The 27,209-nt window shown below is 58.7% G+C and overlaps 1 protein-coding gene and 1 long non-coding RNA gene across 2 annotated transcripts; both read right to left on the bottom strand.

The window, feature by feature from the left end:
• Positions 1 to 139: 139 nt before the first annotated feature.
• On the bottom strand, positions 140 to 1,778 carry LOC310916912. Its single transcript, XR_014591361.1, has 3 exons — positions 1,730 to 1,778; positions 979 to 1,074; positions 140 to 607 (listed from the first exon to the last, which is right to left on the bottom strand). It is a non-coding gene; the product is annotated as an uncharacterized lncRNA (long non-coding RNA).
• Positions 1,779 to 1,811: 33 nt separating this feature from the next.
• On the bottom strand, positions 1,812 to 26,718 carry ENPP7 (ectonucleotide pyrophosphatase/phosphodiesterase 7; the record flags this gene model as incomplete). The annotated part of the gene is made up of 5 exons (XM_083874726.1): positions 1,812 to 2,102; positions 2,628 to 3,248; positions 4,022 to 4,167; positions 5,386 to 5,583; positions 26,157 to 26,718. Coding segments are annotated over 5 exons (1,818 nt in total), but the record flags the coding sequence as incomplete, so codon positions are not given.
• Between the last annotated feature and the right edge of the window lie 491 nt (positions 26,719 to 27,209).

Raw genomic sequence — 27,209 nt, forward strand, 5'->3', positions numbered from 1 at the left:
GGGTGGCATGGCCAGCCCTGCACTGTGTCCCCAGAGGGGACTGGGGCCTCTCTGTCCCCTCGGCAGGTCCAGGCTGGGTGTGTCCACCCCAGTGGGGCCTGGTGCCCGTCACAGGAGGCTCCCACCACGCTCAGGACAAAGTTTTAATTGGGATACTCAGTATGGATCAGCTGTCTCTGCTCCAAACCCACCCTGGAGCTGTTCTGCCTCCTGCATTTGGGGTGGTGCAAACACGGGTGACAATGCCAGGCTGGACATCAGTGCCACCTTCCACAGCACGTCCTGGTGTCACCCCAAAGCCTGGGGGACACCTCCCCTGGGGACTCAGCCATGCTGGAGGAGCGTGGGTCAGTGATTTAGAGAGGTTTGGGAATTCTGTCCAATTCCCTGAGCCTGGGACTGGCTGTCTTTGTGAGCCACGTCCTTCCCCATCTTGCCTTGAGTTCTGGTAGAGTTTCCTGGAGCTTGGGGGCTGCCAGGGCAGGAGAGCACAACTGCTGGTGCTCGTTTCAGCCTGTGGGTATCAGCTGGAGCTGCATCGTGCTGGAAGTGCCCGGGAATTGAGTCAGGAGTCACTTGTTCTGGTGGTTCTCTGGACAGATTTGCGCTGTGGAGGCAAGTGACAAACTTTGACCTCGCAGCCACACGGAGCCATGTGCAGAGCCAGGAACGTGAAGGATTCACCTTTGTGGCTGTTCCTGCCACAGCCCAGACCTGGCTGCACACAGGGGACAGAGGGGACAGGACAGGGGGCAGGGGCAGGCTCCAAGAGGGTCCCCACCCCTTCTCTTCTGCCCAGCCCATGCCCTGGGGGTGTCAATGCTGACCCGGGACAGGCAAAGTCCTGTGTGAGGTGTGAAGGCCCTGCTGTCCCGCAGGGAGCAGTTTTGGGGGCCCCACACCCGGGGAGACCAGCCCCAAACAGGGCCTGTGTTTTCCTGGGTGAGAGTCCTCCTGGGGCTCCCTGGGGTCGGTTACCTGGTGGGGGTTAGAAAACTCCTCTCCAGCAGCCCAGAACGACAGCGAGCCCCAACACCAGCGGCAGCTTCTCGGGATGGAGAGACGGTCCCGACCCTGCCGTGCCGAGAGAGCGGTGAGTGCCAGCCAGGGGCGGGTGACTGTCACCTCCTGCCACCCTCTGCTCCCTCCGCCCGGCCGGGGGCAGCTCCTGCCCGGTTACCGAGCGCGGGGGGCCGAGCGGCGGAGGGGACAGGACGGTCCCGGTGCCACCAGGAGGTGGCGGGAGCGGCAGCGGCCGCCAGGTGTCGCTGTTCCCGCGGGAATCCCGGTGGAGCGGAGCGCTCCCGGTGCCCATTGCCTCTCCCGGTGCCCGGTGCGCTCCCGGTGCCCACTGCCACTCCCGGTGCCCATTGCCGCTCCCGGTGCCCATTGCCTCTCCCGGTGCCCATTGCCGCTCCCGGTGCCCACTGCCGCTCCCGGTGCCCACTGCCCCTCCCGGTGCCCGGTGCGCTCCCGGTGCCCACTGCCCCTCCCGGTGCCCACTGCCGCTCCCGGTGCCCACTGCCGCTCCCGGTGCCCACTGCCGCTCCCGGTGCCCATTGCCGCTCCCGGTGCCCATTGGCGCTCCCGGTGCGCTCCCAGTGCCCATTGCCTCTCCTGGTGCCCATTGCTGCTCCCCGTGCGCTCCCAGTGCCCATTGGCGCTCCCGGTGCCCCTCCACTAGTGCCTGCTGCTACTCCCGTTGCCCCCCGTGACTCCCGCTGCTCACCATTGCTGCCATTGCCGTTGCCATTGTTGTTGTCATTGCCGTTGCCGTTGCCGCTGTCGGTGCCATTGTTGTTGCCGTTGCCGTTGCCGCTGTCGGTGCCGTTGTTGTTGCCATTGCCGTTGCCATTGTTGTTGTCGTTGCCGTTGTCGTTGTTGTCCCGCAGCATGGCCTTGGTGGCCTCCAGGGAGCCGTCGTGGGGCTCGGGGGTGATGCCCAGCAGCTCACACAGCAGGGCGTAGACATTGACACTTTCGAAGGGCTCCACCTCCAGCCCCTTCTTGAAGGCCGGTCCCACGGCGCGGAAAATGGTTTTCATGTTCATGGCCTCATTGTCGAAACCGTGTTCCCCTTTGTTGAACTGCACCTTGTACCTCTGGAGAGGAGAGCAGGAACGTGAGCACCAACCCCTCTGCCCCTGCACGGCCCCACCTCGTGCTGCAGCTCTGGGGTTTTGATGGCCTGGTTGGTTCCCTTCAGTTTGGGAAGCTGATCTGTTGGTGTTAAACTCTGCAGAAGCTGGAGGTGCCTCCAGACGCTGCTCTCAAGCAATTACATCCCGCAAGTTCCCTCCCTAAACGTCAGCACATCCAAATTTTATTGTACTGAGGAGCTTCCAATGGGAAACTGCCTGCTGGCCTTGATGCTGGGCCTTCCCTTAAGTCAGGCTAGATCCTGCCATGGATATTCTGCATTCATGCAACTCCTATTCCAAGGTTTCTGGATACTTTCTCTTCTCAACAGCAGAGAAGGTCTTTACACAAAGAATTTAAATCTGTGTGTATGGAGACCAATTAGCACAAAGGGCTGAAGCTGTGTGGGTGCTGGGGGGCTGTGAGAGGGAGAGGAGTGAGAGGCACATCCCAAAGGACAGTGGGATATACCTGAGCATACACCTTACCCCATGGATCACGTAGCCTGGGTCGCTGTACAGCAGCAGTGGGGTGATCCGGGAATGGTTGGCGTAGTGGAATCTCTTTGGGAACTCTTCCTTCTTGTAAACGTGCAGTTTGGGGTGGGCATCTTTCAGGACTGAGTACACGTGCTCTAATTTCCCTTCTTTCGGCACCAGGAGTCCACTTGGTCCGTAATCTAAGAGTTCAAAGTCGAGGTCCTTGAATGTGAAGTTGTTAACAGTGCGGAGGTGGATCTCGTCGGTTTTTATGACGGTCTCCATGCCGTGGTCAGACGTGATGATGAGGTTCAGGTTTGACTCCAGGCCGCTCTCCCGGATTCTCTGCCTCAAGTACCCGATGGTTCTGTCCACCTGCTTGATCATGTTTTTCCTCTGTGTGGATTCGGGGCCATACTTGTGTCCTGAGGAGTCGGGCTCCCCGAAGTAGAGCGTGATGAAGTCGAGGTTCTCCACTGTGAACCACTCCATGACGGTGTCGATGCTCTGCCTCCAGTTGTTTTCGTTGCTGTAGTTGAACAATGCGGGTTCCACCAATTTCTTGTACACTTCTTGCCCCTGGTATTTCGCTTTGGTGCCGGGGAAGTGGATGGAGCCTGTCTTCAAACCCTGCGAGGGGAGGCATTCCATAAACTCACCTGAACTCTCTCGGCAGCATCCTTCCATCTGTCACCTCCTAACACGATTAGTTCCTTCAGTCCCCAATGTCTACCTCTGCCTCTAATGAGGTTTTCTTGCTCGTTGCCAATTAAAAGTGATTAATTGAAAGCGCTGCCCTCGCACCTGGTTCTTCACTGCCATTTTAGCACCAGTTAAAACTTTGGAACCAGTGACCCATTTGCACCTTGCATGGACCCTCTGGCTCCTGACCAGCGAGACATTAAAGGTGGGTTTTACTGAAGTCAGAAGAGCCAGTTTGGCAGGTGAATGTGGGGAAAGGTTTTGGGCCAGGCTTCATGTCCTGCCTCAAAGGCAGATCCAAAACTTGCTGCAGTTCCCAGGGGAGTGGCCCTAACGCTGTCACCCCACTGCCCTGGATGTGCCTCGGGGTGTGTGGAGCTCCCAGGCTCAGGATGTTCCCTCAGGAACTGGCTGAGCCTTCTTTAAACAGGACAACCTGCTTTATTAATGTCTTAATAAAGCTGAAACGCATATATTATTTTTTTTTTTCGCTATTTTTAGTAGAATGATCATAATTATTCCTTCCAGTGTCTGGGGATTTCAGGGTTTTTTTGCTGGTCTAATTAGCCTGACGTTCACAGGGAGGCTGGGAACTCACGACCACTAGGGATCGTGGCTTGCCTGTAGCTTTTCCTGGAGGGGGATGGCAGGTTGGATGGGTCTGTGCGGGGTCTGTGCGTGACAGGAGGTGCCACACTTGCCTGTCTCTGGGCGGTGATCCAGATGGGGAGGCTGCCGTTGTCCCACCAGCTGCTGATGCCTTGTGTGGTGTAGTAGGGCAGTCTCACGCCCGTTTTGGTGTCAAACCACATGTTGTGGATCACCCCGTGGTTCTCCAGGTAGCGCCCTGTGGGAGAGGTGAGAGGAGGGGTGAGCCAGGCTGTGCTTGGGGGGGTCTCACTCTCACACTTTGGGCAGAGGGGATCTTTGGCCTCCCCTTCCTACCCTTGCCCTCTACCCAGTGGGGTCCTTGGGCAGGGAGGGAGATGCTGGGGGAGTTCTGCCTCCCCTGTGGGTGAGTTGATGTCTGGTGGGTCTCAGCTGGACCCAGCCAGGCACTGGCACCACCTGCAGTTGTTGCTGCCCTCTGGGCACAGGGAGATTCCTGTTATCCTGCTTTTATCTAATCACACAGTGGTGTTTCACTGCTGTTGCTCACAGTCTGCGAGGTCGGTGGGCAGGAGTTTCCCTTAGAAGGGAGAGATGCACTTTGACTCCTGCATTTTGTGCTATTTTTGTTATTCTGGTCCCGAAGACTGCGCAGTCCCTTCTGCATGATATCCCCATCCTCCCCCGTATCGACGCTGCCTCCCTGCCTTTGCCCATCAGCAGATTCCATTAGCATGCTCCACTCTTTTTATGCCAAGGTTATTAATTAAAATCTTAAATAAGATTGGCTCCAAAATCGATTTTTCAGGAATTCCCCTGGTGCCCTCCCTCCAGCTTGACAATCTCCTCTCAGCATCCACTCTGTCCTCTTCCCGTAGCCTCTCACTTCCCCACATTACAGATTTTGAACTAATCTTCATCTTCTCCATCTTAACTAATGATTTCCCATGTGGCACTGTATCAACTGCACTACTGAAGTCCAGAAAGATTAAATTTAGAGCATCTCCCTTGTTTAAAAAATAATTTATCTTATCAAAGGAGGCTATTGAGTTGGTCTGGTGCTATTTACCTTTGATAAATACAGGTTCAGTTCATGGAATCCCAGAATGGTTTGAGTTGGGAAGGACCTTAAAAACTGTCCTATTCCACCTCTCTGCCATGGGACAATTTCCACCAGACCAGGCTGACTCCAAGCCCTGTCCAGCCTGGCCTTGGACATTTCCAGGGATGGGGCAATTTGGGAAATCCGTGCCCTCACCACCCTGACATGGCAGAAATTCTTTGTATCTAGTTTAAATCTACCATTTCTGCATCTCTTGCTCTGCCTACTCTAAATCTCCATGTGCTGCTGGATCTGGATTCCTCCTGGCCTCGTGTGTTTCTCTGCCCCAAAGCTTTGACTCTGCCTTTCCCCCATCCCCGGGCAGCTCCAGCATCCCCTGGCCGGGGCACTCACCGGTCAGCAGTGTGAAGTGGCAGGGGCTGGTGAGGGTGACGAAGGCAGGAGTCATGTACTTGGCCTTCACCCCCTCTGCAGCCATGGTGTCCAGGTTGGGGGTGTCCACGTCCTGGTCGTAGTTCCACCGAAAGCCATCGAAGGACACCAGGAGGAGTTTGGTGCGGTTGGTCGCCCGCTGCAGGGGCATGGACCTTCCTAAGGACAGGGCAGCAAAGAGCAGCCCCAGGGACAGGAGCATCTTCATGCCCTTGAGCTGGAATGGTGTCCCAGCCCAGGTGTCCTGGGAGCTCCCATTAATACGGGCAGGATGGGACTAAGTTCGGTCCTTATCTAATCTTGCAGTTGCTCACTGGGTGTGTGGCTTCACCCAGCATTTGGTATCAGAACGAGTGTCTCTTGTTTGTCTTTCTGCAGTAGATGATCTTAAAGTTCTTTCTGGGTCAAACACCAAATCTGCTTCTTCCCTCAGCGGTGCTGGTGCTGTTGTGGTGTGTGTGAACAGGGGGGTTCCTGGTGTGGTGGGAACACAAACCCCCCCATCCCTCTGAGCCCTCAGAGGTGTCCTTTCCCCACTCCTGGCTCATGGTGCCCTGCTCTGTGCTCAGCAGTTCAGCCTCAGAAGGCAGCTCACGCCCCAGGACTGCTTGTCCACCTTGAGAGGGAGGCTCAGAGGCTCAGGGAGGAGCTTGGATTTAGCCATGGTTTTCCAGTGTGGTTTTGGTGAGCTGCTGATAGGAGGAGGAGGCTCTTCCTTGGATCCTGATCAGGCATCAAACCCCTGGAGATGCTCCTGAGGGGGAGCCCAGCTCTGAATCCCATGTCCCACCAGCCCAGGTCCCACTGTGCTCTGCTGCTCACCACAGGTGACCCTCATCTGCCCGTGTGCTGCTGAGCTTTGCCAAATCAGCATCCCATCCTATCAATATCTGCTGCTTTATGGCTTCTCTGGGGTTTAATCATTGCTGACAATTCTGGGAAAAACTGAGTTTAAGGCTTTTGTAGAGTTATATAACAGAGGTTGCCTTGGTTCCCTGGGCTCTGAACTCAACCTTTATGTCTTTGCTGATCTCCCTCTGCTCAGGTTGCAGATTTATTCCTTGGTGCTTTGCTTCCTAATCGCCTGCCACCATCTCCTCACCAAGCAGAGTTGTCTCCACCTGGTTTTCCCAGCCCTCTCCGGGGTCATTCCTTGTTGTTTCTCCCCAAGACTGAGATGGGTAGACAAGCCTTAGGCACATGGGTTTGTTCTTGCTGGATGGAATGACAAAGCCTCTTTGTAGTCCTGAGCATCACAAGTGTTCCCATCTGGACTGGTTTGGCAGTGGGCACTGGTGTCTTTTCCAGGGTGTGACACGGGATAATCTTGCAAAGACACTGCGAGAGGTCCAAGTGATCCCACCAGGCACCCCAGGGCTGACTCCAGCTGGGAGTGCAGCCTCAGGCATTTGCAGGTGGTGGAAATGCTGGGGTGGATCCTGCCCTGAGCCCCCAGCCCTGAGCCAACCCTCCTGCTAACAGAGGGCACGGAGTGGCTGCTGGACTATTGGCACCCCAGCAGTTGTGTCTGTCACCCCAAAACTCCCCTCCCTCATCCCTGTGCCTCTCTGCCAGCCCAGCACTCCCCTCTCCCAGCCCAGCACTGATGTTTACCCAAGGAACTACTTTTAATCTGCATGTGCTGCCCTGGGTTCGATGTTTTCCTTCAGTGAGGACGGAGCCTCCCGGCAGCACCGAGGGTTTAAAGGGCTCATGATAAAGATGTTATCACTTGCCAAGCTCAGGGAAAGTCCTAAATATTCAGCGTGGTGTTCGGAGGTGGGTCAGCCAGTCCCTGAGCCCCTGCTAACAGCCTGGGGAAGGGCCTGATAAGGTATCGTGTTCATCGCTCCTCCGGGAGGGAAGAGACGAGGCAGGAGGAAGCACTGCACTAATCTCCGAGGAATATTTGATGTCAGGAGTGTCCCCAGGCACATTTTGATACCGGTATCTGAGGAGCATGAGGCACAGATAAAGAACATCACCTTTGGCCACGCTGCCTGGGGACACTGCGGGCTCCTGCTGAAAGGGCTGATTTTGCACTAACAACGCCCCAGGCGCTGGTTCCGTGTGCAGGTTGTGCCCAAGGGGCTGTGGCTGCTCTGGGCCCACCGTGTCCCTGCTCAGCATCCTCTGCAGCACCAATCCTGCATCCTTGGAAACTCCTGAGGGCAGGCAGGGAGCTCCAAGGGTGCCACAAGCTGTCAGGGCTGTCCCTGCAAAGGCCTGCTGGGGCTGGCACTGTCCATCCTGCACTTGTGCATCAATTAGCTCTGATGAAGGGGCTAAAAATAAACAATGTGAGCCCAGAGAAATCTCCTGCCAGTGGAACTGTCCTGCCTGGTGTCCCAGCCTGTTTCCAGCCTTTGGGAAAAGTGATGTGCTGAGCACCCCGTGGGCAAACCTGCAGCTCCCTGTGCTGTGTGGGCAGAGCTGAGCACCAAGGGCTGGATAAACTCCTCAGGGTCACCAAAACCTCAGTGCCAGGGCCGTGTGGTTAAAGCTCAGTGCTGCCCCACGAGCAGGAGCAGGAATGCTGGAGCTGTGGGCTCTGGGTGACTCTGGGGAGGGGCTGTGGAGCTGTTTGGGGTGGGATGCACCTGGCAGGTGTGAGCTGTGCTGTGCTGGGTGTGCAGTGAGGAGCAGGGCAGCACTGACAGGGTGCTGGAGGGACCCGGGAGCAGCCCTGGACTTGGCCCCAGCCCTGGAGCAGATGGAGGGAGGAAGGTGCTCCAGCCAAGCTGCTTGGAAGGCCTGGGAAAGAGGAAGGAGGTGGGAAAAGAAGCTTTGAGTGCTGTGGGGGGCTCTTGGGGCAGGACCTCGCTGCCAGTTCTAGCAGGGAGGCGTTTGAGCCTCAGGCAGGAGTGTGAGTTTTACCCCTAAGGAGCTGCTGCCGTGGTGCCCCAGGGGGGGCTGTGGGGTGTCCCGGCAGGTCTGTCCCCGGAGCTGGGCTCACTCTCCAGCCTGGGGGTGACTGAAGAGACCCCGAAATGTCCTTTCCCTCAGCCCCGGCAATGAAGGGTCGGGCAGCACCCGCGGGGACCCGGCGAGGAACCAGCTACGGGCAGGAACCGGGCGGGGGGCGCTCGGAGGGACCCCGGGAGGGACCCCCGAACCCCCTAGCGCTTCTGGGCCGGCAGGGGGCGCTGTCCGGCCGTGGTGGGGCGGGGGAGGCCCGGGGGGTCCCGGGAACGGCGGGAATGGGATGGAGAGAGGATGGAGCCGGGATGGAGCAGGGATGGTGTAGGAATGGAGCAGGGATGGACCAGGGATAGAGCCGGGATGGAGCCGGGGATGGAGCTGGGATGGAGCAGGGATGGAGTAGGGATGGAGTAGGGATGGAGCAGGGATGGAGCTGGGATGGGGCTGGGATGGAGCTGGGATGGAGCAGGGATAGAGCCGGGGATGGAGCAGAGATGGAGCAGGGATGGAGCTGGGATGGAGCAGGGATGGAGCAGGGATGGAGCAGAGATGGAGCTGGGATGGAGCTGGGATGGAGCTGGGATGGAGCTGGGATGGAGCTGGGATGGGGCTGGGATGGAGCAGGGATGGAGCAGGGATGGAGCTGGGATGGAGCTGGGATGGAGCAGGGATGGAGCAGAGATGGAGCTGGGATGGAGCAGGGATGGAGCAGAGATGGAGCTGGGATGGAGCTGGGATGGGGCTGGGATGGAGCAGGGATGGAGCTGGCGTTCAGCCCCGGGCTCGGGCCGGCTGGAGGAGCAGGGGGGTCAGATGGAGCCCGGGGAGGGTCTCATCTCCAAGGCTGAGTCCCTGGCAGCGCTGTCAGAACCCCGAGGTTGTGCCCACTTGTCTGCCTTCCCCAGCGCTAAACTCGCTCATGGGCTGAAAATCAAGACTCTCTGCTGAGGGAGGCTCCAGGGCCGGGGGGACACCGGGGCGAGCTCTGACTCAGCAGCAGCTCCGCTTACCTGGGCTGTGCGGCCCCTCCTCGGGGGGGAGAACTGCTCCACACTGAGAGGGAGCTCCTCCCGTCTGGGGGGGCCTGGGGAGCGGTCTGGGCTGCACTCGAGGCGAGGAGAGGGACAGGAGGAGGAGAGCGGGGAGGAGAACTCTGTCTCTTGCTCTCTGCAGCCCAGTGACATCCCTGGATGAGGATGATGATGGTGGTGATGGTGATGATAAAGGTTCCGGCCCCATTCCCTGGCCACTGCCACTGAATCCTCCTGCAGATTCCCAGGGCTCAGCCCGAGGCTCCCCAGCAGCTCATGGCCTGGTCTCCTCTCTCTGCTCCTCGGCGGGGTCTGGGCCCTGTGGGGCAGAGCGGGGTCTGGGCCCGGTGGGGCAGAGCGGGGTCTGGGCCCTGTGGGGCAGAGCAGGGTCTGGGCCCTGTGGGGCAGAGCAGGGTCTGGGCCCTGTGGGGCAGAGCGGGGTCCGGGCCCTGTGGGGCAGAGCGGGGTCCGGGCCCTGTGGGGCAGAGCGGGGTCTGGACCCTGTGGGGCAGAGCAGGCTCAGCCCCGTGGCTGCCCTGGGCCCCTCCTCTGCAGTTTGGTTAATCCCAGCATCGACCGCCCCATCTGGGCCTGAGGCTCTTCCTCACTCAGCTTTCTCAGCTAATGGTGTGTCTGCCTGCCATTGATCCTCGGCTGCAGAGCTCATTGATTAAGTACATTTCTTATTACACTTAATGGTATTTTACTCCTCTCCGTGCTTCCCTCGTGCCAGCTGCTCACCCTGAGAATTCCTGTGCCCAGAGAAACCCTTCTCTGTGCTGGCCCTGCTCTCCTTCCCCCAGCCACCACCCTGGCTGCCCTTTCTCCTGCTCTCCCTGCCTGTCTCTCCCTCCTGGGCCAGGGCAGTGCCTCTCTGCCTGCTCCCTGCCCGTTCTTTGCTCCCTGCTCCCATGCAGGGCTGATTCTCTCCCAGCCCTGGTCTCTCTGCCTGCTCCCTGCCCGTTCTTTGCTCCCTGCTCCCATGCAGGGCTGATTCTCTCCCAGCCCTGGCCTCTCTGCCTGCTCCCTGCCCGTTCTTTGCTCCCTGCTCCCGTGCAGGGCTGATTTTCTCCCAGCCCTGGCAGGGTGAGAGGCCCTGCCCAGGGCACTGTGTTCTCCCCTCTCCGACACCTCCACCCTCACCACACGCTCCTTGCTCCGTGCCTCACCTCCTTTCAACTCTTCCCCCATGCATCATTCAAAAGCCATAACATTATTTGGCATAAAATATTTACTTAACTGAGCTTTTTGCAAATATCCCCCTTCCATTATTTCCCCTCCTTTTGGGAGCAGACGCTGTTCCTCCTGTGCTCTCAAATGGCTTCTCCTAAATAATACAACAAGAACATAGGAACACCCAGTAGCCCTTTTTCTTTCTCCTGAAATACCCATAAATGTAACAGTGTCACCAGTCCATTAGGGCCACCCCAGGGCTGTGCTCAGGAACGCCCAGCAGTGCAGGCCCTGCCTGTGGGATCACCTCACTGCTGGGCAGGGAAAGTGCTTTGGGAGAGAGCAGAAACACAGGACAAAGCCTGACACGATGCAGAGTATTAATATTAATTTTAAAAATGTTCCTTTCAGAAGGGACAGCTGAAGCTTGGCAAAGTGCAGGGATGAGCACTCCCAGTCTGGTCCCCACTAGGATACTGGGACAAATGCTGCAAACACAATTCCCTGCAGCAGGGAACTGGCTGGTGCTGGGGAGGCCAGGCTGGGACAGGGGGTGCCAAGAGACACGTCCTCTTGTGGGCAGATCCTACAGAAGGGGGTGTGGATTGTTAGGAGCCCCCTGGAGCCATCAGCAGGTCTCTGCTGTCCTGGGCAAAGCCTTGTGCTGCACTTGGGCTTTTGCTTCTGTTTCCTTCTGACATGGAGGAGCAGTTTTGAGCTGAAAGAGAGCAGGTTTGGGTCAGGGGTTGGACAAAACCTCCCTGTGAGGGTGTGAGACTCCTGAGGAGCAGAGATAGAGCCTGGGAGCTCTGCCCCGCAGCCAGGGCTGGGGTTTGGGTCAGGGGTTGGACAAAACCCCCCTGTGAGGGTGTGAGGCTCCTGGGGAGCAGCAGGGATGGAGCCTGGGGGCTCTGCCCCGCAGCCAGGGCCCGGCTGAGGCAGCTGAGCCCACCCAGCACTGCTGCTCCATCACTCCCTGTCCCCCGGGCCGGGCTCTGAGCATTCCTGGCCCTGCCCGGGGCTGTGCTGGCCGCGGTCACCCCGGCTCGGGACCCGTTTGTGTGTCAGCGAGCACCGTTTGAGCGTTCCATGTTCCTTTTCCCTGTAATGCCGGCAAATCCCCGCTCCTGCCGGGCCGTTAATTGATTTCCCTTCCCCGCCCGTGGCTGTGCTGACACTCGCTCTCCCTGCCCGCGCTCCCGTCAGCGCCTGCGACAGCCGGATCCTGAAATTATTGATAAACACTCATCGGGGCTGGAGCCTGGGAAATTGCCAGCAACCCCAGCGGGTTTCTCTCTTGCCAGCATCATTTTTCTTGATGACAGCATGTTCCGAACTTTGGCAGGGAGGGGACGGGGCTGCCTGGTAACTTTTTGTTGTTGTTGTTGTTTGTTTTATGCGTTGGTAGTTTTAAAAGATCCCCGCAAATAGCAGAGTGGAGACCCTGGGGAGCAAATGGCTATGGTTATCTCTGTCCTCCACCCTGCCCCACTGAGAGCTGGGCTGGGCTGGATTCTGCTCAGGCCCTGCTCCTCCATCCTTTTCTCCAGGCTCAGGAATTCTTGATTCCAACCTCGGGGAATTCCAACCTTGTTTCTTCCTCAAGTCCTCTGCTCCTGCAGGCTGTTGGTTACCCTGTGCTGTGACATCTGGACGGGCAAGTGTTGGGAAAGATGGGACATCATATGGATATGATTGTCTGGTAAGAAATACTGGAGGTGTAAAAGCTGTGAGTGAAATAGAAATGAAGGGCAGCTCTGAGATGTGATCATGGCAGGCAGGAAGACGGGGATGAGCTGGAGTTAATTTGAAGGACAGAAAACAAAAGGAGCCAAGGGTGCAGCCCCTCTCCACCCTGCCAAGTCATCAGGGAAAAGGTGGATGAGAAAAGTCTCTTTAGAGTTTAGAATACAGGATGATGTGGTGATAGAGCAGTTCTCATGGGCTGCAGGCAAAGTCTGTAGGGTTTGTATCTCACACCGGTTGGTCACTGTAAATTAGAATATTCAACACAAAAGGAGATAGAATGGATTGGAACAAGGTCCTCAGTCTCTCTCTCTCTCTTAGGGCTCTGACCCCTGCCCTCCTCCCTGCCCCAGCTCTCTTACCTCCCTTACTTCCCTCACCCCTGCTATTTCCTTTACCTCATTCCCTCTCTCTCTCCCTCTCTCTTTGGGGTTCCCTCCAGCCCAGGCTGGTGGCTGAAGGCAAAGCCCTTTTTACCCACCACCCTTGCAATAAACCCCGTGTTTCTAGAATATCTCAGCTCTGCAGAGTTCCCTCTCCCTGCCCTCCACAGATGCTCCTACAGGCGAGGACACCAGGCCGGCTGGTGTGGGCACAGCAGCAGGAGCAGGACATCCCTGTCAGAGCCAGGACAGCTCTCATCACCTCACCTGACTCTGCTGTGCCAGAGGGCAGAAACCCCCTCTCACACCCCCCTGATCCCTCCCAGCCCCTCGGAGCTGTGCCAGGCAGTGCTGGGGCCGTGTCCCACCTCTCACAGCACACACAGATCTCTGTGGCACCTTGTGTGTGTCGCTGGGGCTCCTTCTGGACCTCGGAGCATCTTTCTCTCTGCGAGCTCTGCCAATTAGTGGGAGGTTGTGGATCAGGAACAGAGGCAAGTGTCCTTCTGTGGTTCTGGCACTAGAAATAATTGAGCCATTTTTCACCTATGGCAAATCTAGTTCTGCCCACATCTTGATTTTTTTTCCTCTTAATAGCTCAGGGATGCTGTTGCAGCCGTTGGATTCACAGCCATGTCCAGAGCTTTTCTGTAATCGCTTGGATTTTGTGCCCTGCTGCTTTCTTCTTAGTTCCTGCTTCAACTGCTCCGGGGAGGAGCTGGTTTTAGAGGGCTGTGTTGGTCTCTGGGCTGATATTCCCCAGCCCGGGGGTGATGGGGCTGTGGCTGCAGGACCAGGGGCGCTGCAGACCCGGGCATGGCACTGCGGGCAGTTCCGAGGGGTCCCCACCCGGCAAACCCGTTCTCAGGGGAATTAGGGAGCCCGGAGGTGTGTCCAGGACAGTGGGGAGGTGGTCTCACTACAGCCCTGTGCCAGGGCCGTGCTCTGCCCGCCCGGGAAAGTGAAGATGTTCACGGCAAACTGAGAGATGTGATTTATCAGTGCTGGTCCCCAGAGGCTCAGGGCCTGTCAGGCACCAAAAAATCCCATCCATCACAGGGGGGGGAGTGAGCTGTCCTTTCTTTTATTTATTTTTTTTAAATTTTTTTTTTCTTTTTTCTTTATTGGTGTGTTTTTTTGGCCATTTTATTTCTCTGCCAGGGGCAGCCCTGGGCATGGGGGCTGTAGGGATGGATGGTGCTGCTCTCCTTCCTGTGCATTATAAAAACCTCTCCCCTCTGCTCTGCTTTCTGGGGGCTGAAACCTGTGTGAAGCCTCCACTCTGTGCAAAAATAATGGGCTCAGCCACCCCCTCCATCTTCTCCCTGTGTCCCCTGTCTGTCCCTGTCTGTCTGTGTGTCCATCCCTGTGCAGATCTGATTGTTTGCTTCTTTATAACGTTTTCTTTTCCCAATGTTTATGGGCCATGGGATTGGAAGCGAAGCATCTACTTAATTGCTGCCAGGCAAGGAGACGGGTTATAAAGTTGCCAAGGGAAAAAATAGCTCACTCTGGGGTAGATGCAGGGGAGCAGGGCTGAGGAGAAGAGGAGGGGGCGGAAGGCTGGGGGTGGGAAGAGATGAGGAGAGAGAAAGAACAGGAAGGGATCAGCAGGCAGTGAAGGAGCTGGCTCAGGGAAGGAGCTGCTGGGGAGGCAGGAGAAAGGCCAGACAGGTGCTGGAAAAGAGTCAGCTCCCCTTGGGGAGCCTTCTGAGTCCCCCAGGACACACATTTGCCTTCTCGTGTCCTCAGTGTGGCTCCTGGAGACTTCACAGAGGGAAAATAGGAAGGAGGAAGCTCTCCCTGTCCTCCCACTCTCCCCACTGCCGGAGCCTCCTGCCTGCCGCCGCTCCAGTTCCAGGTTCTTCGCTCACAGCCCTCTTCATCTGCATCTCTTTCTTGTTTGCTTCATTATCTCCCAGTCTAACCCTGCACCGTGTCATCCTCATTGCACGGCTCCTCCCTCTCCCTGGTCTCCACATCACTCCAGCAAGGACTCCCTTTCCCATCTTTTAGTCTCAGCGCCGCACATAAAAGCGCTCTGATGGCCATGGCGTGATAGCAAAGACAGAACTTAATTTCACAGCATTTTCCTATAATACTCCATAAAACTGAACAAATTTGCTGGAGTCCAAATCCATCTCGTTATGCAGAGTCATTGGAAGGGAGCTTTTCCATTCGAGGCCTCAGCGCTCACTGAGGGGATGGTGCAGAGGAAGGGGAAAATAATTAATTAGGTGCTGCTCTGGATCAAAGATCCCGCATCGCAAGGCACATTAAATAAATGCCTGGCTCATGAATAAAAGCTGCACCAAGCCCCCTTTGCCTGGCCCCACATAGAAAATCTTCAGTGAAGGTGTGTGTTGGGGAGACCTTTGGCCTGAGGCTGTGCCCCAGGAGGAGGAGATGGATTGGGGCAGGAAAGGAAAGATGGATCTGGGCATGGAGGAGACGGATCTCAGAGTGCTCACCCAGGCAGGGGAGCAGGAAAGCCTGGAGGAACTACGGAATGTGGCTTTATTCCCTGGCATTCCCCCAGTGTCCTGGTGTGGGAAGGAGCTGGCTGGAGCTCCCCTGCCCCAGTCAATGGCAGTGCTGCTTCCCACGGCAGGACAGGGCAGGGCAGGTGGATTAAAACTGCAGCAGCCAAGGGAGAGGAGAGGAGAGAGCTCGCTTCACTTCACACCGTTAATTAATCTCTGAGCCAATGAGGATGCTCTCATCTGGTCTTTACTTAATCCATAACCCAGAAATCCTCAAATTATGTCATTTGTTCAATACAGATGAAATTAATTACTCTGGGAAATAGGCAACAAGTTGCATTTCTGATGTTTCCTTATCGCGTAATCGGATCTTCGGCGAGCTCGGTGCAGCCGCAGCAGCAGCAGCGGCATCACCTGCGGCCAGCACCGAGCAGCATCAGACACAGCTTGCAGGGTTTCCTGGGGCACCTGGAGGAAAGGACTCCCCTGCATCCCTCCCTGAGCTCTGTCCACCTCCCTGGGGCTCTGTGCCTGCAGGATGTGTCCCCACTCCCCATGACTTTGAGGCAGCGAGGGGAAGGTGCTCATCCTCATCAGGGATGGGTGAGAAGAGCTGGGAGTACAGAATTGCAGTGACTTATTGATGGAGTTATTGTGGGGATGTGCTGCTTGAGGCTCAGCACAGCCAGGGGCCTTGTGGAGAGGCCTGAAGGTGATTCCCAAAGGTGTTGGAGCCACAGTCACAGTCCAGGGGTGCTCCCTGCCCTCAGTGCCCTCAGTGCCCGTGGCCGGTGGCTCCAGGCACCCCACAGCACATCCCAGGAGGGCTCCAATGACAGCCCCGGCCAGAAACAGCTCAGGGAGCAGGATACATCCCTGCCTGCACAGGGGGACCCCTCAGCCCCCTCCCTGCTCAGCTGGGGGGTTGTGGGGATCCCTGACCCCGTCCTGGGGGGAAAACTTTACTGTGAGGGGTTAAGGCAGGTACCAGCTCACACCCAACCAACACAGAAAGAGCTGCTGTAACAAAAAAATCCATCGTGGTTGTTTGCTAAAATGGCTGTAATGAATTGAGAAATATGACAAGGTGATCAAGGAGGTGTCAGGGCCCTCAGCCCAGCTCTGCAGCTCACCTGGATCACCCAACACGGTGGAATCCTTTCAGAGGAGAGGCAAACGTAGTTTCTCTCTGTCCTATCAATTTAAATAAATTACCTATTACATTAGCTGCACTTAAAGCAAAGCAAGAAATCAATCCCTTGCCTCAGCTGCTCTAAAATCTTTGGTTTGCACCACGAAAACTGTGATTGTCAGGGGTGCCCATGCCAGGAGTGAGGGGCTGGGGGGGCTTGGGCTGTGTGTGTGGGGCAGTATTGGGGGCTCAGGGCTGTGGGGGGGGGCAGGATTAGGGGCTCAGGGCTGTGTGTGGGGGGCAGTACTGAGGGCACAGGGCTGTGTGTGTGGGGCAGTACTGGGGGCTCACACTGTGTGTGTGGGGCAGTATTGGGGGCTCAGGGCTGTGTGTGTGGGGCAGGATTAGGGACACAGGGCTGTGTGTGGGGCAGTATTAGGGGCTCAGGGTTGTGTGTGTGGGGCAGTACTGGGGGCTCAGGGCTGTGTGTGTGGGGCAGTATTGGGGGCTCAGGCTGTGTGTGGGGGGCAGTATTGGGGGCTCAGGGTTGTGTGTGGGGGGCAGTACTGGGGGCTCAGGGCTGTGGGGGGGGGCAGTACTGGGGGCTCAGGGCTGTGGGGGGGGCAGGATTAGGGGCACAGGGCTGTGTGTGGGGGGCAGTACTGGGGGCTCACACTGTGTGTGTGGGGCAGTATTGGGGGCTCAGGGCTGTGTGTGTGGGGCAGGATTAGGGACACAGGGCTGTGTGTGGGGCAGTACTGGGGACACAGGCTGTGTGTGGGAGGCAGTACTGGGGGCTCAGGGCTGTGTGTGTGGGGCAGTACTGGGGGCTCACACTGTGTGTGTGGGGCACCACTGGGGGCACAGGGCTGTGTGTGGGGCAGTACTGGGGGCTCACACTGTGTGTGTGGGGCAGTACTGGGGGCTCAGGGCTCAGTATTGGGGGCTCAGGCTGCCCCAGCAGTGCTCCCCTGCCCACAGCAGTGCAGGTACCTCAGGTACCCCCCAGGTGAGTGCCCAGGCTCACACGGACAGCCCTGTGCCAGCCTGACAGCAGTGCAGGGCTGGGCTGGCTGCTGGGACCTCCCCATCCCTGGGGATTGGAACCTCAGAGCCCCCAGGGCAGGTGCAGGGTTTGGTGTTGGATCCCACCACCCCCAGTTCAGCTCTCAGAGCCAGAGCCCTGCCCAGGAGGCAGAGAGGGATGGAGGCAGCGATGGGGACGAGTGGCAGGGTTGGATCAGGGAGCAGCAGGACTCAGGGATGCAGGCAGGGATGCAGGGGTGGATGTAGGCAGCAGGAATGTGGGCAGGGACCCCTGTGGGGAGCTGGGCAGAGCAGGCCCCCAGAAGGCAGGGCAGATTTCAGGAGCAGCCTCTCAGACATGGCTGTTTCCTTTGTATTTTGTTTTTTTTTCTCCTGCTGAAACTGCTGCCTTGTGCAAAGCTGCTCGAGCTCCTCCGATAAATTAGCATCCAGGGGATTGTTTTCCTCTACATTTTGTGCAGTTGCATAAGAGGCAGGCACAGAGGAGCCCAAGGAGCAGATTGCTTTGTGGAAGCATGAAACAGGCACAGCCAGAGCTGCTGCCCCTCCTGCTGCCTGAGCCCAACGCCTTCAGCTGGAAGGAGAGGAGCTGGGGGTAGCCGGGTCCCCGTGGGCAGGACAGGGACACCTGAGGCTCTTTCCCAGCGTGGCTGGACATTTCCCAGCTGTGCCCAGGTGTTCCAGCCTGCAGCGGGGCCTGCAGAGAGCCCAGCCCAGCCCAGCCCAGCCCAGCCCAGCCCAGGCCAGAGCAGCCCCTGCCCCCTGTGCTGCTCTCTGCCCCCACCGAGGAGGAGACCGAGGGGTCCCTTTGCAGGGAGAGCCAGGGAAGCCCGGGAAAAGCCGGTGTAGGAGCTCTGGGGCTGCCCAGAGGGTGCCATTCCCAGCACCAGGAGGAGGAGGAGGAGGAAGGTATCAGTATCCGCTCAGCCGCCTCCCCCTGACCCGACCCCATTGATTGTGATCCCAGAGTGAGGAGATGTGTGAGGCGATCGATGTTCCTCAGCCCCGCCGGTGCAGGCAGGGCCTGAGGCTTTGGTTTAACCCTTCCTGTGCGGGTCCCTGCTCTCCCCCAGGGCTCGGGGGCTCCTGGCCATGCTGAGCTGCTGCTGAGCGGTTCCTGAATTGCTTTACTCCCTTCTGAGCCTGGCCCAGCCCATCCTGCCCAGCCTCTGCCTCTGGGTGACCTCCCTGGGGGGTTTTCCCGTTCCTGGGCAGTGAGAGAGATGCCCATGGGCTCCTCAGGCAGCACCTCCGTGCCATGGACCCCCCAGCCCTGCCCAGACGGGTCCAGTCCGGCCCGGGCTCGGCTCAGCCTCCCTAAACACCCAACATTAATCCTCCACCTTCCCGGGAAACTCCGGAGAGGAGCTGGAAATGGGCAGGGCCGGAATGAAAGAGCCGGCGGGGCTCAGACTTGCAGGAGGGTGAAGACCCCCGGGGAAGGGGCGGCAGGGCAGGGGGAGCCGGGGACAGGAGCCGGGGACAGGAGCCGGGGACAGGAGCCGGGGACAGGAGCCGGGGAGAGGAGCCGGCGGGGCGGAGGGAGCCCGGAGCGCCGGGGGAGCGCGGCTGGAGGCGCTTTCATAACCCTCGGCCGGAGCGATGCTCCGAGGCTTGAGCGATGGAGGTAAATAGGATTATCTCACAGAAGGGACCGGTGAAATAACAAACATCCCCATGCAGCACCGGGGAACGCTCCTGGCCGGCTCTGGCAGAGCCCTGCACGGCAGTGACAGTGCGGGGACGGGGACAGAGTGTCCCCAGGGCGGGCAGGGACGGGGAGCAGGGTGTCCCCAGGCGGGCAGGGGGAGCAGAGTGTCCCCAGGGGGAGCAGGGTGTCCCCAGGGGGAGCAGGGTGTCCCCAGGGGGAGCAGAGTGTCCCCGGGGCGGGCAGGGGACACCAGCCCGGTGTCACCGGGACAAGCAGCTCTGCCCGGGGCTCCTGCACCCCACAGGGATCCCCTCGGGACTCTGCAGGACTGAGGGCACAAAAGTCTCCCTTGACTCTGTTGCGGTGACAGTCTGAGCCTCCTCGGGCCGGGAGAGGCTCTTTAGCTGCGTTAACAATCTGAGCTCTGATGGGGAGGATGAAATAATTCAGTCTCCTTCCCACCACTCACTGGAGGCTCTGACAGAACCGCCACAATTAGGAAAATTCACCTCGAAGCTTCATCTGCAAAGGACCAAACGGTGAGGAAACGTGTGGCCCAGGGGGAAGCAGAGGAGGAATTTCAGCTCCCTCTCATCTTTCATCATTTGCCTTCTCCGGCTCCTATCTTGGCAGCCCCAGTATTTTGCTTTGTCTCCTTCAGGTGACTAATCATTAGACTAATTAGTCGCTAATCAATGTTTAATTAAAATGTAGCTGTTAATTACTGGAGGTGGTACCGCGGGTTGACTATGAAGTGTTATGGAAATATTTTTAAGGGCAGTTCACGGGGAGCTGGTCCCCCTTCCTCAGCTCGGGGCTGTTCCTCCCCTGGGAGCTGCAGGTGTGACACACCTGGGGCTCCTTTTCTGGGACCAGCTCGGGCTGTGGGGGACTCTGGAACATCCCTGACACTTTCCCATGTGGCAGCTGAGGGTGGAGGAGCCTGGGCAGCTCTGGGATGTGCAGGATGTCACTGGCATGGAATGGGAAACCAAAGCAGGATCCCAGTGCCCTGCCCAGGGCTGTGAGCTCTTTGCTTTGGGAGCTGTGTGAGCATTTGGGATGCTGTGTGAGCACCTCAGTGCAGTGCTCCTGTTCTCCCTGCTCAGCCTCTGCCTGTTCCACACACCCCTGTGAGAGCTGAGGCCAGGAGGGAGGGAGGGGGCAGAGCCTTCATTAGGTGTAGGCTCTCCATGCCCAAGCCATTGGAAAGCTCTGGTAAATATTCCAGCAGCAGTGGTATGTAGGTCGCCCAGGTGTGCTGCCTCCAGGTGCCAGCACATTCCAGGCCTTGGTGGGGAGCCTGTTCATTGTCTGAGCAGCTCTTCCCTGTGCCTGCTGAGCCAGGACTGACGTGCCAGGGGCTGTTCACGGGTCTGGGGGCTCTGTGCCAGCTGGGGAGGGGGCGCTGGGGGTACCATGAGTTGTTCAAGGGCTCTGAAGCCCTGACAGCTCCACAGGGTGGCACCTGAGGGAGGGGCAGGGGCCCCCAGAACACCAATCCATGAGCTGTGTCCCCTCCTCGGTGCTGAGGGTGGGGACGGGCACTTTGTGGGTGCTGTGCTCCTGCCAGGGCCACCATTTACATTCCCCCTGCTGCTCACGTCCCTTATTTCGCTTCACTTGTCATTTTATGGCTCATTTTTATGTCCTGAGAGCAGGCCCACAGGATAACAAAGTCTGGTGCTGCAGAGGGTCCTGTGGCAGACACGGTGTCTCCATCCAGCTGGAGACACTGGAGCACAGAGAATGTGGCTCTGTCTGGGTCAGGCCCTGCTGTGTCTGTCACCTGGGGAGGAGCAGGGATATGGTTCTTTTTGGGAAAAAAAAAAAAATAAATTCTCTTTTTTCCCCCCCTGGTAGTTAGAGGAAGATGCTGACAGCAGCCCAGGGGTTGGGTGTTTGGGGTGGTGACAACGCCAGGAACAGGCTATGTTTAGAAATAATTGCTTTGTCTTTCACGGAGGTATTAGTGCCTCCATGCTGGCAGCCACAGGAATTAGCTGGAAGTTTTGGCGACACAAATACAGAAGCAAAATTATTGCTACTTATCATCACTCCTGTGTGTGTGTGTGTGTGTGTGTGTGAGGGGAAAGAGAGGGAAGAGAGAAGGAAAGGGCAGAGAGAGGGAAGCAGGGAAGAGGGGCTGGAGCTGGGGGTCTCCAGCCCAGCCCTGGTGGCTCTTGCTCCACCAAAGAGATGCTGGTTTTATGCCAAAGGTGTGGACCTGCAGCATCACTGGTGGATGGCACCTCCTGCAGCTGGGAATACTCAGCACTGGGATCCTCCTGCAGTGCAGAAGGGGCTCAGGGCTGGTCCAGGGGGAGCAGCACCACAGGGATGCACAGCCAAGGTGAAAGTTCCCTGTGGTAAAATTCTCCCCTCCCTGGATCCTGGTGCGCCCAATCCAGGCTCCTCTTTGGCTGGAGGAGCAAACTGGGGGGTCACAAGTGGCACCATTTGGGCCATTCCCGAGGCACTGGGTGAGGCCACAAGCCCAGGGCCCCTCGGGATGTGGGGGCTCAGAGGAGCAGCAGCAGCTCCATGTGGAAACAACGGTGGATGGGAATTGGGAGGATCCTCAGGAGGCTGCTCTCCCTGGATGCCGGAGCTGCTGCTCCTTGGGGAGCACCCAGGGATGCTCCCTCCTCCCTCCCTCCCTCCCTCTGTTTGTTTCTCCCCAATTCCTGCTGGCAGAGTCCTCCTACCCCATCCCTACCTGTCCCTGGGCGGCCTGGCTGCCTCCGAAAAGTTGAGTTGAATGTTTGGAAGGAGCAGATCTCTGATGAAACGGGGCCATTCATGCTTTCGGATATTGAATTCCGCGCAGAATATTAAATAATTTCTTCCTCGATGATCCCGGTAAATTTAATTAGCTCTTGTTCCCCCAACAGAGTTGTTGCTGCCGTTGTGATGAGGGGTGGAGTGGAGGGGAATGTCTCTGCCTTTCCTGGGCCTTTCCAGTTCTGTCCCCAGCATCACCTCCCTGCTCCTCCTTTGGAGGGAGATCCCAGCTCCAGCTGCTGTGGGGAGGAGGGAACTGAATGTGGAAACCCCTTTCTCTCTGGTCTGGAGGGAGCAGGGGCTGGGAAAGAACCTGGGGAAAATCAAAGTGGTGTTTTGGGTGATTGTCCAGGGCCTTTTCTGTAGCTGCCAGAGAGCTGTGTCCACAAGTAGCTGATTTTCAGGAGACATGTTTGCTGTGATGATTTTGGTGTTGTTGGTGATTAGGGTTTTTTTTTTCTTTTTTTTTTTTCTTTTTTTTTTTTTTCTTTTTTTTTCTTTTTTTTTTTCTGTGTATGTGATGTTTGGTCTGTTTTTGCAAGTTTTAGAACATCAGAGCAAGGAGGGGAAGAAAAAAATAAATCTCTTTGCAATGGAAGCAGCTAATAGCGGGTTATAAATGTGCCCCTGGCACGGTTCATTAGCTGCCATGACATATTGAGGGCTGGGAGCGGTGTGATACAGCAAATCAATTCCAAATTTCATCTGAGAAGGAATGTGGGGAGGCCAGATCATGCAACATGTTACCAAACGTTCCTTCCCAGCCAGGATGGAGCTGCTCCTCTCTCCGGGTGCTGCTCCTGCTGGGCTGAGGAGCAGAATGCAAAATAAATAAATAACCAAGGATCTAATTTACTGATGATTAATTTGCATAATTAGTGCCGTGTCAAATCACTTCACCGAGGTGCAAGGCACACTCTGCTGAGGTGTTTGCATGGACACCTTCGCAGGTTTCCCCAGGCTCACCTGTTTTCACATTTGACAATCTCCTGAGGGTGTCACAGTGGTGTTGATGGGATTTCACAGGGTCGAAGGGGATGTGAGAGCTGGGGGTCTGCAGGGTCAAACCCCCGCCAGCCTTCCCGTGCCCCATCCTGGTGCTGGAGCAGTGCCCTGCCCTGGAAATCTGTGTGGGCAGTGGGTGGCCGTGCTGCTGGAGCCAGGGATGAGCTCAGCCCGAGCTCTGCTGTGGGCACAGAGCTGCCAGCTCCGGCCAGTGCCAACAGCTCCCTGGAGAGGGGCAGCGAGGTGAGGCTGAATCCCAGCCATTCCATCCCCTTGATGCTCCAGGGGCGCTGTGGGATGTGGGATCCAGGGATGTGGTTATGGCTGGGGGATCAGTGCAGACATGGGGCTGGGATTGCGGAGCAGTGTCTGAGTGCTCGGCATCACCCACTGCCATGTGTGCCTCACTTTTCTGAGGGCTTTTCCTCTTTGCAGGGTGATTTCTCTGCCCCTGAGTGAGGCTGGTGCTGCAGCCCCCATGGCTTGGCACTGAGGCAATCCCAGCAGTGCTTCACCCCTGCTGTGAGCAGGGAGCTGAGCTCTGAGCACAGGGCAGCCTTTGGGCTCCTTCCCTCCCTGGAGCAGCTGTGGGATGCCGGCAGGTGAAGTGCCCACCGAGGCCGTAAATCCGTGGAATGCTCTAAAGCACGCAGCGCTGCGGGCAGCCCCGGTCACATCCCTGCTCCCTGTAATGGATATCAGATTGTTCTCCCAATCTTGGCGTTGTTTCAATAATTGACTGATGCAGCGCAATGTTCACTGATTTAATAAGTTTGTTAGTGTAATAGAGGCTCAGGATTTCGCCGTTAATGCGCGGTGACAATCGCGTTGTAGATTTTGCTCGTTACGTTACATAACCCGGCTATAAAATCTATCGGAAATTATATTTAAAAAAGCATTATTGCAGGAGCCATGGGCATGGCTCTCCCCGCTCCTCCCACGGCGCTTTGCAGTCTGAGCGTGTCTGCTCAGTGCCTCGCCGGGATCGCACGTTCCGCTTTGGCTTTTTTGGGTCAGGGCAAAAATCTGACACTCGGCAAGAAAACAGCCCCGGGCCCTGCCGTGCCATCCATCCCACCTTCTCCCCTGTGGCCAGGGGTGCTGTGCTGCAAGGTACCTGGGCTCTGGGAGAGCCCCAGCTGGCACCGTGCACCCCCAGCCCTCGGGTGGGACAGGCCCTGGCAGGTGAAGCCCTTAGCAGCCCCAGGATTGAGCTGCTGGGGCTGTGTCAGAGCTGGACGTGCTGCAAACTCTCCTTTTCGGGCAGTGAGGTGGGGATGGATGTCCTTTGGGCAGCTCAGAGTCCCTGAGAGCCTTAGGGGAGGATGTGGGGGCTGTTGCCTCATGGTTTCGTGTCTCTCTCTGGTATTGAGCAGCTTCTGTTGCCTCGTGGAGGAGATTCCAGGGCTGGCAGGGCCCTGGCTGGGGCAGGACGCTCAGCCCTGGGGACCGAGGGGATCCCCAGAGCTCCCCATTCCAGCAGCTGTGTTCAGGATAAAGCCCAGATGGAGCCACAGTGGGGCTTGTCATCTCTGTGCTCCAGCCATAGTTCTGAGGAAAACCTCTTCCTTAAGGATAAAAAAAATCCCAGCAGCAGTAATTTAAACAACTCTGGCTGCCTCCAAATGAAGGCCCTGATGGCAAATAGGCTGTGAAATCGGCTAGGAAAAAAGGGGAAAACATATTTTTTCCCAGAGTAATACTCGTTCCCGCGGTTCACAAACACCCTGGCAGGGGTTTGTTGCCTTGTGCTGTTTCCAAGGGCTGCTCTTCCCTCCGCTGCCGCTCCGAGCATCCTCAGCCATTATCCCCCGCCCGCTCCTCCTCCTCCTCCTCCTCTCCACGGCCGGGAGGGAGGACACTCCTCCACTTTCCCTCCTGGAGATCCCCGGGTGTGTTCCCCGCTCGGGTGTCCCGGTACCAGGGCTCGGGGCCGTCCCGGGGGGTTGTTCAGCAATGCCCGACCCCCATCCCCATCCCATCCCCATCCCCATCCCATCCCCATCCCATCCCCATCCCATCCCCATCCCCATCCCCATCCCATCCCCATCCCCATCCCCATCCCCATCCCATCCCCATCCCATCCCATCCCCATCCCATCCCCATCCCCATCCCCATCCCATCCCATCCCCATCCCCATCCCGCTCTCCGGGCTGCGCCTCCCCGCTGGCTCCATTCCCCGTTTCCAGGAAAGGCTGGATGTCAGGCGGGATGCAGGGGAGGTTTTTGCAGAGCTGAGCTCTCTCCCGCATCCCCAGCCCCGAATGTGCTGCCTGAAGCATCTCCAGCCCCAGCGGAGCGTGAGGCGGCGGCGCGGCGGGGCAGGGCCGGGAGAGGCCCGGCCGCCTTTGTGGGGAGAACAAGGGACGCTGCGCTCGGCCCCCAGGGCTAAAAATACACCCGCGGATCATACAAAATACATGTGGGGATGGCTGAGGCGCGGCCCGGGTGCTCACGGTCCTCACTGACGTGGTGGCTCCTCAGAACCCGGGGGGTTTTCTCCAGGGGTGTTTTGGGAGCCCTGGGGAGGGGAGGGGAGCAGTGCCGGGTCTGGGGGGCTGCGGGGGGCTCTGTGGGAGCCTGAGGAGTCTCAGAGATGACCCCGTGCTAAAGGGATGGGAGATAACTCCCTGCTCCAGCAGGCTGTAGATATTCCAGATACTTCTGAGGAAACAGCGCCTGGGGAGCTCCGCCACAGTGCAAACCATCGGGAAATAAATAAATCGCTTGGGGCAGGAAAAGGTGCTGAGCCCCATCCATAGGGGGGAGCCAGCGGGAGCAGGTCACTGTCACTGCACTGTGACACCCCCCGGCCCGGCGGGAGCCAGCAGGAGCAGGTCACTGTCACTGCACTGTGACACCCCCCGGCCCGGCGGGATTCGGGGGGCTCCAGTGCCCGCTGGGAGGGCTTTTCCCGGGATGGAACCGCCCGGGGAAGGGCAGAGCGCTCCCACAGCCCGGCTCTGCTCGCCCCGACAGCGCGGGGCTCCCCAGGGGAGGAGATGAGCAGCCGGAGGAACCAGAGAGCCGCCAGTGCCAGAGGGCTGCTCTTGCATAACAGCCCGGGAAGCTTCCAGCGGCCGTGGGAATGCCCGGATCGCTGCCCGGAGAGCCCGGGGTGTGACTGACAGGGGACAAAGGGTAAGGGGGCTTTAGTGATCTGGGGGATGCTACAGACCCACATCCCTGCGGGCTCCCGGCGCTGCCGGAGTTTGCACTGAGGATTGGGAATCCCCTTCCCTGATCCCACTGCCGTCCTGCCGGGGCTGCGGTGAGCCCGGCCACCCCACACCCCACACCCCACACCCCACACCCCACACCCCACACCCCCCCGGTGCCCAGGTGGACGCGCAGGGATGGATTCGGTGCCCTGACCCGGCTTGTCCGGGGGCACCACCCGCAGTGCCCGGCGCTGCTGAGGGCGGGGGGCATTGGGAGAGCCCCCGGGGCCGCTCCCTGCCGGGGGCTCGTTTTTGGGGCAGGAACAGACAAAACCCGGCTTTTCTCCTGGCGCGGCGTGTGCGGAGCGGGGGGCGCGGGGGGTCCCGGTTCCCCATGGCTCGGGGGTCTCCCCGCACAGGGAGGGAGGGAGAGAAGGAGGAACGGAGGGAGGGGAGGCCGGGCGGGGGGCGGCGGCCGCGGGGCGGGGCCGGGGCGGGTCTCGGTGGCTCCGGTGGCGCGGGCGCAGCCGCGTGCGGGGCGGCCCCGGTGGGTGGCTGAGCGCATCCCGGAGAGCCCGGAGAGCCAGCCCGGAGAACCAGCCCCGAGAGCCCCGAGAGCCCCGAGAGCCCCGAGAGCCCCGAGAGCCCGAGCCGCCGCCGCCGCCGCCGCCGCTCGGGAGATGCCGCTCGCCGGGCGGGGACCCGCGGCCGCCCTGCGCCGCCGCGGCGGGGACGTGTGAACGCGTGAGTTCCCGGGGGCGGCGGTACCGGAGCATCCCCGCCCGGCGGCACCGGGGACGGGAACGGGAACGGGAGCGGGGGCGGCTCCGGGGAGGGAGGGAGGGATGCCCGCACCGGGAGTCACGGCGGCCGCCCCGGGGCGGCGCTGCCGGAGCGCATCCCGGGGGAAGGCTGGAGGCTCCGGGAGCAGCGGGGGAGGCCGGGGGCACCGTCCGCCCCGGCACCGGGCGGGCCCTCTGCGCTCCCGGAGGGCTCGGGGCTGAGCCCCGACAATGTGCGAGCGGCCCCGTTGAGTTTGGGTTTAGGATTAGGGGTCCTTGTTAATAGAAACCTGACGTGAATTGTCACCGCAGCCTCCAGGTGGGCTGTAGGCATTCGTAGGGAAAAGTTGGCTGAGGTGTAGCCTGGATTGAGGAGGAGAAGGAGAAGGTCTCGCCTGGCTGGGCGAGCTGTGGGGCAGAGTCAGGGAGGCGAGGCAGCTTTCCCTGGGCTTGTCTTCCCCTCAATTCCTGCCCGTCCCCAGGAA

This window comes from Zosterops lateralis (assembly GCF_965231275.1).
Source record: "Zosterops lateralis genome assembly, chromosome: 18".
Classification (NCBI taxonomy): Eukaryota; Metazoa; Chordata; class Aves; order Passeriformes; family Zosteropidae; genus Zosterops; species Zosterops lateralis.